At 42.1% G+C, this 10,084-nt stretch overlaps 1 protein-coding gene across 1 annotated transcript; it reads left to right on the top strand.

The window, feature by feature from the left end:
• Window positions 1-642: 642 nt before the first annotated feature.
• Window positions 643-7,599, top strand: LOC308286611 (alpha-2-HS-glycoprotein). The gene is made up of 7 exons (XM_080727701.1): window positions 643-911; window positions 1,809-1,919; window positions 2,517-2,604; window positions 3,268-3,434; window positions 4,003-4,110; window positions 4,821-4,907; window positions 5,951-7,599. The coding sequence occupies exons 1-7, from the start codon at window positions 687-689 to the stop codon at window positions 6,476-6,478; spliced, it is 1,314 nt and encodes a 437-aa protein (XP_080583827.1). The 5' UTR covers window positions 643-686; the 3' UTR covers window positions 6,479-7,599.
• The last annotated feature ends 2,485 nt before the right edge of the window (window positions 7,600-10,084 follow it).

A 10,084-nucleotide genomic window follows, 5' to 3' on the forward strand; every position in this document is an offset into this window, starting at 1 on the left:
CACAATCAATCCTCCAGTTATAGGCAACAAAGAAGGTATATTAATGACATAGTTCAATATTGAAAATGAGTGGTATTCCCCTTTAAAGGGATATTCCACCGTGCCTCGAGGTGATTGTGTGCATCTCAGGAGCGTAAAAGCCGGACACATATAACCAAATATAGAAGGCGCTGGAGCAACTCGGATGATTGGAGCCTTTTCATTTTAATAGCAGGGTACAGAGCACAGAAAAAAACGACAAACATTTCAATGCCAGATTACTGTGCTCTGCACCCTGCTATTACAATAAAAAAAAAGGCTCCAATCATCTAAATTGCTCCAGCGCCTTCTTTATTCACTGCCTGAAGTAGACTTCATAGACAGAATGGAATTCCTCAAAATAGAAACACAACATGTTAACAAAATGTATTTCATCTATTAGTCCATTTTGTTACACTATACACTACACATAATTGTGTGTCTGTTTTTGAACTATACCTCAGCCAACTATTTCCCCAAGTGGGCTATAGGTAATCATTTCAACATTCATTCACAAATCTGTAGAGTTTTGCTGCTGCCATCGTAAACTTTGTTCTTGGCTTCTGTTCAAAACCTGTTTTGATTCCAAAAGTCACTCCCCGGGACTAAATGCAAACAGAACAGAACAAACTCCAGCTATTTCCCTTCTTCTGTGAACCACAACCAACATGGAGAAATCAACCTGGATATTATTACCCCTGCTATTGCTTCAGCAGCTGTGTGTTTATGGTCAAGGTGTGGGACTGGCTCCTATTGAACTAGCTCCTATTCCTTGTAATGACAAAGCTGTAGAGAAACTCTCTCGCTTGGCTGTCACGTACATCAACGAGGATCGGACGGAAGGCTACAAGTTTGCCCTCAACCGTATTGCTAATGTTCATCTGCATGCACAGGTTAGTATGCAAACTAATTACAAAGTGCTGATGATATTCCAAGTTGCTTTCAGTGAGAGTGATTTGTTTGCATTCAAGATAGGATAAGTTTGTTTTCTTTTGTCATATCCTGATAGAGTAAACCAAAGAGATGTTTATAGAAATGTAGTTGGAGAGTTAAATAAGGTGTCAATATATCTAACAACTAAAACCTAAAATAATGTGTATACAATGGATGCATATATATTATATTAATATAATTGAAGAAAGATGCGTCTCTGCATCCTCTTTGAAATGCCTATAGGGAACTGGATGGCTGCCAGTCTGGCCAGGTCACCTCAGTCCAGTGTGTCTAAGGCAGGGGTTTTCAAAGTGGGTGACGGGGCACCCTGGGGTGCCGCGACGGCAGTCCAGGGGTGCCGCGAGATAATTTGATAATATTTGAAATTTATTTGGACATTTAAAAATATATTTAGTATCTATATTTAGTAAACTTGAAGTACAAAGTTATTTTCAGTCAGTTCTAACCAAAATGGCTATTATCTCGCTTTCCTCGCAACATAATCACTAAAATATGCTATAAATATAAGGTGCTGGGAGTGAAAATTAGGAATATAATAATGTAGGGGTGCCTCGGATGAAAACAATATTTATAGGGGTGCCCTGAGCCAAAAAGGTTTGGAAATCCCTGGTCTAAGGGACTAAACTAATCTTATAGAACACAATTTAAACATCATGCCTGCTGCCTGGACGGTACTGTCAGGCTAAATAGATAACTTATTAGTCAAATAAGTAAGTTATTTATGTAGTTTTAAAATATACCCTGTGTGTGTGTGTGTGTGTGTGTGTGTGTGTGTGTGCGTGCGTGCGTGCGTGCGTGCGTGCGTGCGTGCGTGCGTGGGTGCGTGCGTGCGTCAGGGTCCAGCCGGGAATGTGTATTACTTGGACCTAGACGTGTTGGAGACAAAGTGTCATGTCGGCAACCCCAAACCATGGAAACGCTGTGACATCAGAGCTTTCATGGAAACAGTAGGACTTGTTTTGTTGTTCAACGTCACACTGCCTGTTTAAACAACTCAGAGCCCTAAAACAGTGGTCCTCAACCTTTTCAGGCCGCGACCCCCAAAATAATCATATTTAACTGGGGACCCCCCCACCCTGACGAGCACTACGGGTTGAGGCATTACATTTTGTATAACACGGTTCTATCGTGAAAATAGCAGATCTACATGCTCACAACGCCTCGCGTTGCGAGGCGTTGTGAGCATGTAGATCGGCTATTTAAAAAAAAAATCACAATTTCAGACATTTGACCAATGTTTAATTTGTCATTTTAGAGCTATTAAAAAGTACTTAAATTGTCACTTTAGACATGTGCAGATACCCTCTATACACTTAGACTTTATGTTGGTTTGTTCACTGTTGAGTGAGAAAACAATGTTGCACATTATGTTAATCATCTGGGGACCCCCCAAAATTATTTGGCGATCCCCCTGGGGGTCCCGACCCACAGGTTGAGAACCACTGCCCTAAAAGACCACGTTTCCTGTTGGTCTCAGAAACAGGGCTTCATATAGAATATTGTTTTATGTCTCCTCGCTTCACTAATGGTTCTATTGCTTGCAGCAAATCTCTGGGAATTGTAATACAACCATTCTCCATACAGCAGAGGGCTACTCTTACCTGTACAGCTATGACTGCACTCTGGTTCCAGGTACAGTAACATCAGCATGAACACAAAGCATATACAGTACAGTAGTACGCCATACCATAGGCCAAAATAATATAGCATCATCACAATATGGAAATATAACTGAATATCGTTCAATTCACAATATATAGATTGAAATGTGTTGGACTCTATAACTCTGTTTCAAGGAAGGAAGAAAGAAAGAAAGAAAAAAAAGAAAGAAAGAAAGAAAGAAAGAAAGAAAGAAGCGGTTTTGTAGAACACACGTCTTTTTCGACAAATCCTGGCAGACCCGGCCCCTGGAATACCAAGGACTTCCAACGTAAAAAAAGACTGTAAAAGGACTTATTTGGGATGCTCATTTTAGGCAGGGTGTTTAACTGTACTTGTACTGTACTACATTTTTTTATTGTATTGACTATACTTGTAGTGTTCTCAATTTTTTGTCTAATAAAATACTCAATCAATCAATCGACCATAGCGATATAGTGAGAAAATAGTAAGAAAATGTAGGTTCTACATGTTTTCACTTGCTGCCCACCTGTGCCATAGATTATAACAGATTAACAACCTGAATATTGGAGGAAAGTGGTCTGAAAAACTAATAAAAGTAGTTGGGATGATCCCAATGATAATATTCTGCAGCAGCTGTATTATTATTTCTGTGAATAACATCCCTGACTGCAGACCCCCCAGAGAAGTTGCAGCAGACATGTCCAACCTGTCCTCTCCTGTTGCCTGTGGACAGCCCTGAGGCTGTGAAGGCTGCTGCACTCACACTGATGTCCTATAAGAGACGGTCCACCCTAGGGGCCGGACTGGGGGTGAAGACAATCACTAGAGCTGCATCACGGGTACAACTGGAAAGATGCAATTGGAAAATTGCAAGTGTGGTCGCCATGACGCAGGTCACACTTGCAAATGAATTCTGTCTAATAACATTTGATTTTTTCCCTTTCAAGTCAATGGGGAAAATTAATTCACAAAATAAATTAATGACCATATGGCTGGCGATCTCTGTCAGTCCTTTTCCCTTTTATGCCCATATATGGAGATCCATGATGTCATCAATATTAAGCCCAGATCTTGGAATGCCCACACAGTTGTGTCGGTCTCATGTGGTCTATGATGTCAGACATCTATGATGTCAGTCATCTCCATATTTGGGAAAAGTTCATTTTTAATTAAAGTCAATTGAGAAAATTAATTCACAAATGAATTTATATAAATTAAACATACTATACTTTTACTCAAGTACGTTTTCATTCCGGACCTTGATAGATGTTCCTGAATTTAGGACCAAAATAAATTAACAACCAAGCACTTTCATCTGTCATCTATGTGCGTGCGTGTGTGCGCGTGCGTGCGTGCGTGCGTGCGTGCGTGTGTGTGTGTGTGTGTGTGTGTGTGTGTGTGTTTCAGGTTGTACCAGTGAAGGCCAGCTTTGTAGAGTACACAGTTCAAGAGTGCCCAGAAGGAATGACGAACACGGGCACATGCCAACGTCTCTCAGTAGAATCTGACACAGAGGTAGGCTACTGTACACAGCACTGTTTCCCAAACAGTGGGTCAGGACCCATTTGTGGGTCACGGACCAATTTGAATGGGTCACGACTTAATGGGTAAAAGATCCCATTGTCTTTTCTAAGAAGTATCAAAAATAACCAATCTACAAGCTCGCAATTAATCCGGTGTACGCGTAATGCATTGAAATTGAAGATAAAAAGTTGTATGTGCTCTTTGTATCATAGTTATTTTATATTCTTATGTGTCGTGTTGATGTCAGGTGTTTTGTTTTTTGTGTGTTTTTTTGGTATATTGTATGCTTTTTGTTTTGTCTGAATTTTGATTGTGGTCTTTTATTGTATTGTATATGTGGTTTTGTGTGTCTTGAAAAAAGAAAAAACACACACACACACACACACACACACACACACACACACACACACACACACACACACACACACACACACACACACACACACACACACACACACACAAAATAAATAATAATATAATAATAAAATAGGACATGACAAATACCTGTATATAGTAATAGCAATCGTCCTTGAAGGGAGTTGCTCTTGTCCACACATATTCATGAGCGTGTCTAAACACATACAGTATACTGTAAGTAATGTAACTAATGTAATTCTGCTTTCAAGTTTGCAGAATAAAAAGCATTGTGTACCTGCAATAAATGACGTTAGGTGGTTTCCTTTCCGATCCTCTCTCCTCAGACTGCAGGGTTCTGTGCAGGCTCCATGCGTGGGGACATGGACCAACATCCTGATGTCCAGGTGTCCTGTGAGATGTACAAAGTACAGGTACGGAAAGAATGGGTGTCACTGTCAGTCTTTGTTCCACAACAATATTAGAGTGCTGCTCAGGGATGTGCAGAGAATGTTAAGAGAGGCATGGGCTGAAATTTCTAAAAGGGCCTTTTGGCGAAAATATCGAAAATAGCAGACCTCCAAGCTCAAAGCGTGTCACAGAGCTACGCGCTTTGAGCTTGGAGGTCGGCTATTTTCGATGCTTGATTTCTACACAGAGAGGGCAATTCTTTCAACATAAGATGCTGCATTCAAGTTCAGGAGAGTAAGTTTGGACAAGGCAGTTCTCTTGAACGCTGCCTTCAGGTATGTCTGGCATGGAAAGAGGGCATTTGCATTTCTTTCACCATAGTAAAACTGCATTCATGGTCTGGAGAGGGCACTTTTTTACAGACGGATAAAAGGGCAGGGGCTCAAGCCCCCTTTGATGTCTATGTGTGCACGTGCCTGGTGCTGCTTCATATACATTTTTATTATGTTTTTTCTTATTATTAATTTAGATTAGCCTTGTAAAGCCTCAACCTTTACACTGTTTATTATTTTTTACCTTGTTTTCTCTCAATTCAGTTATGCCAATTAATTTCTCTGACTGTTTGCCACTACTGTACCCTATTGGCAATGGCTCACCTCACCTGACAGTGAGGGGGCCCCACCGGGAGGACATAGCGCCTCCCGTACAACATTCCCCACTGACAGGTGCCGCCCCAGCCCGTAGGAGTACATGCAGTCACCTGCAGTAACAACAATCACCCTCTCGGTTCCTCCTCAACCGGCTTACCTCCCCCGAACACGACCAAGTGTGTTCATAATCCTTTAGACAAGCTGGATGCGCCACGATGGATTAGAACCCCTAGACTCAGTAGTGGTGGATTTATTTTATTTTAATGTATTTTAGCCCTACGACATCTAAGCGTGTATTATGTTTTCTTATCTAATCCTCCATACTGTTTGGGGTGTGATGTCACAGTGTACCTGTCATTGTGTTTAATTCCATTGGAATAATATTTCTTTGCTTTTGCTTCTCTCTCCTTCCTTAGAACGTTGACATCCTCAGGCCAATGCAGCCTCAGGGCCATGACCTTCAACCTGACCTTATGACCCCGACCCAACCATCTCTGCTTTTTGACCAGGGAAATGATCCCCAGCCTGTCCCGTCTGATCCCACACTGCCCCCTGCTGTTCTTCCAGAGGTCCCAGCAGCTCCCTTTGTCCCAGCGCCTTTTGACCCTGTGCCCTTTGAACCTCCTGTTCGTACCAAGCCCTCTAACCCTTTGAGCTCCTCTTCCAGCGAGGAGTCGGATGAAAGCGCAGACTTGAGTTCCCAGCGACAACCACAACCACCTCAGCCATCTCTGTCTTTTGTTTCCTCCTCTGAGGAGGTAGGGGGCCCTGTGGCCCTGCGTCCCCCCGCTGACTTCCGCTACAAGACGGTATATCGCAAGAAAAGGCAGGCCTTGCTGCTGGAAGCAGCGCCGCCTCATAACCCTATCTTCATGTCTGTTTTCCCCAGCGGCTCATCCCCTTTCCGCTCCTGTCCTGGTCCTTCCAGGTATACTACAGTCTAAACACTGGTTCCCAAACAGTGGGCCGGTCGGGACCCATTTGTGGGTCGCGGACCAATTTTTATGGGTCACAACTCGAGTAAAAGTCCCACTTTCTTTTCCTACATTAAAAAATAACTAACTATCCTTACCCATCTCCTCACCAGTCCCTAAGGGATCCTTACCTCACGTCTAGAGATTGCCTTTTCCCCTTTCTGATTGGCCATGGGCATGCCCTATTCACGGCCCGCCCACTCAGCAAATTTCTCAGCAACTTCCTGGTGCTGACGTCAGTTTAGAAGGGGAAATTAATACAGAAATGGCTGGACTTAAAGCCAACAAATCATTATTTCGAACGGTAAACTAAATTATAATGCTTTGTGCCTTTTACTATCTTGTGTTCTTGATCATGCTTTATACTTTACTATTCAGAAATTGCATTAAATTTGCGATTTCTGTGTTAACTCTATGGGCTTTTAGCAGGGTTTTACCCTTCAGAACGTGACTTCAGCACCAGGGGGATGCTGAGTGGGCGGGCCGTGAATAGGCTATTATTGGCCCAGATTCCTGGAATTATAGATAGATAGATACATTTCAACCGTTTTTTACAATAATTGTATGCATTTTAAAACAGCAAATAAACAAATCTAAGAAATTCCATAAATAAAACATACTGATAATTAAGAAGTTTGGGAACCACTGTGTTGCACACTGGCAATGTTGTTTAAAGATAAAAAAGGGAACAGGGGACAGTTAAGCTCTTGTTCTGTTCTTTTTTTTTATTTTTATCTCTAAGGCAGATAGATCATTTGTGCTCCTGAATGAGGAATACCATTTGCCTTCAGGAGATGTCAATTTGTTGTCTTATATTTCTACTTATATTACTAGCTACTGTACCACATTGATTCTAATATTTAAAGCTGAGAAAAATATACATTTGAAAATGAATGTTTCAGTACTTGTGGAGAGCTCTACATACATGGCACATATGGTGCCAATTATGTTTTGATCAAAACTGTTATACCATGACATTGTTTTAAAAAAAAAAGAAAACACTATTAGTGACACATTAAAATATGTTATCTTAACTATTCAATAAAGTGTTTATTTTGGGATGCCAAACATTTAGCTGCTATGTTTTGTTCATCTCTCTCTCTCTCTCTGTCTCTGTCTCTCTCTCTCTCTCTCTCTCTCTTTTTTTTAAGTTAATTAATCTTGTCTGTCCCAGATGTTGCCAAAATAAAGTAATTATTGTACAGTTAAAACCTATCGAGGATAACACAATAATATATTAAACAATTCCATTGTGATCCTCGTAAACACAACAAATACATGTCTGAACACATGAGCGACAGTCATGTACAATAAATGAATGACACCTACAGTAAACAATACACCAAGAGCTAGGGAAACTGTTTGCGGAATAAAACTCTAGAGTTGACAGTGGACAATAGCGAACATTAGTGGGAAGAGCATTTACCCTAGTAGGCCTACTAGGTTTACACCGACTCAGAGGCCAAAAGATACAGGCATACATGGAGGTTTCAAAAATAGAGGAGCAGGTGTGTTTGAAAAATATGATTCCCACCACACATTATTGCAAGTAGACACAGCAGAATTCCGGATATTAATTTAACTCTTGGTCCCATTACTGATCCTGGCTATTGACTTTTTAAATGGTGAAATGTGATTATATATCACTCAGTCAAACTAATGCACTTTCTACAATGACTGATGTATGGTTGTAGCGCGTCCCGTAATGCAAAAGCACGTTAAAGGTCCTACACCATGCATTTAAAAATAATTTATATAACACTGTTTGTGTCCCAAAAACGTTTTTGAAAAGGTTTGAGGCTAAATTACCACTCCTGAATACAGAGCCCCTGTCATTTCTGCCTGGCTTTCAGAGCATTTTCAGCTGCAGTACCACCTTGTCCTGAGTGGGAGGACTGCGCTATTGAGCCAGTTTTGGCCCCACACTCCTCCCCACCTCCTGCTCAGCAGGCCTGCCCACCCCTCCCCAACCCTCTCCCAGCTCCTCCTGCCTCCTTCTCAGGCCTGCCCACCCCTCCCCAATCCTCTCCCAGCTCCTCCTACCTCCTTCTCAGGCCTTGTGACATCACAAATCTGACATTTCACAATCAGGACCGTTCTGAGACATGCTAACATAGATCGGCCCATAAACTGAGAAAGACACAATGGTCAGAAATAGGACTTTGTGAGGATAGAAGTTGCTGGTGGGACACCAAGAAAATACATAAAAATTGGAAAAATGAAAATTCATGGTGTAGGCCCTTTAAGGCAAAGTACCTATAAGACAAAATGTAGGCTACTAAACCTCCTTTTGTTATGGTGAAATGTGAGCTCACCTGCATCGCGTTTAATCCCATTCATGCGTTTATCGTGCGCTTGCCCAGGCCATAACGATTGCATTCACCATGGCTTCGTAAGGACCAAGGTCCGCTGGCCTTCGCGCCGCTTGTCGTGGACAATAACTGTGACATAAACATTGTATTGCTAAAAATTCTTTATTCATTTCACCATAACAAAAGGAGGCTACTCTGTATTCGTTGGACAATACGGTAGGAGACCCGGGCAGTACATTTGCCCAGTTTGCCTTATCGGCGTTTGCCTTATCGGCGTTTGCCTTAGCGGGATTTCCCCATTGCCTAACAACCGGAGGGGCATCATTCCCCACAGGTGGCAAAGCAAGCAGGCTGTGTATACTGCTCAAGATGAAGACAGACAGATACAGAGATATCCATATAAGGGCATAAAATGGACGCAGACAGAAATGTATCTCCATATATGGGCATAAATGGACACAGGCAAACAGATAAATGGGGTTTGCGTTAAAGGGTGGGGCATTCATTCCCTATTTACATCGTTCCCGAGTAGGCCGGTCCCCGACTAGACGATTGGCCGCCCGAAAGGCATAGATCTCCATATATGGGCATAAAAGGGACACAGACAGACAGATACAGAGATCTGTAGTGGAGTAAAAGTACATAATTTGCCTCTGAGATGTAGTGGAGTAGAAGTAAAAGTATTGATAATTGGAAATAGGCCTACTCCAGACAGTGAAGTAAAATCGAACCTCTGTTCGAAGTGGAGCTGTGTGTGTGTGTGTGTGTGTGTGTGTGTGTGTGTGTGTGTGTGTGTGTGTGTGTGTGTGTGCAACAGCGCCCCTCCCTTAACATGTGTGGTCAGAAAAGGTTACTGCAGGCTACAGACAGACACGGAGACACGGAGACAGACAGACAGACCCACACACACGGCCACGTATAGGGAGCTTGTGTTCCACACAGCTCCAAAAATCAAAATTGTTAGTAGGCCTACTTGAGTAAAAATGTACACCACTGGTGTTTATTGTGGGTGTAATATAAAACCAGGCCTGTAGAGGGCAGGCTTGACCCGCTTGATTGGGGGTTACTCCACTCCAGTATTTAGTGCATCAGATAATTCTGTACTTAGCGTAATAGTATGTCATATAGTTGGTGCACGAACTAACAAATGTTATGGTTGGCCAATTATTGTTGATGTGATTCATTCGACAAAGGAATTAGGACGGTAACTCTTGGAGGAGATTAATAAAGGTGCACCCAGTAAAGTATGCCTATAGTGGGAAAA

Source organism: Nannobrachium achirus (assembly GCF_963921795.1).
Source record: "Nannobrachium achirus genome assembly, chromosome: 1".
NCBI lineage: Eukaryota > Metazoa > Chordata > Actinopteri > Myctophiformes > Myctophidae > Nannobrachium > Nannobrachium achirus.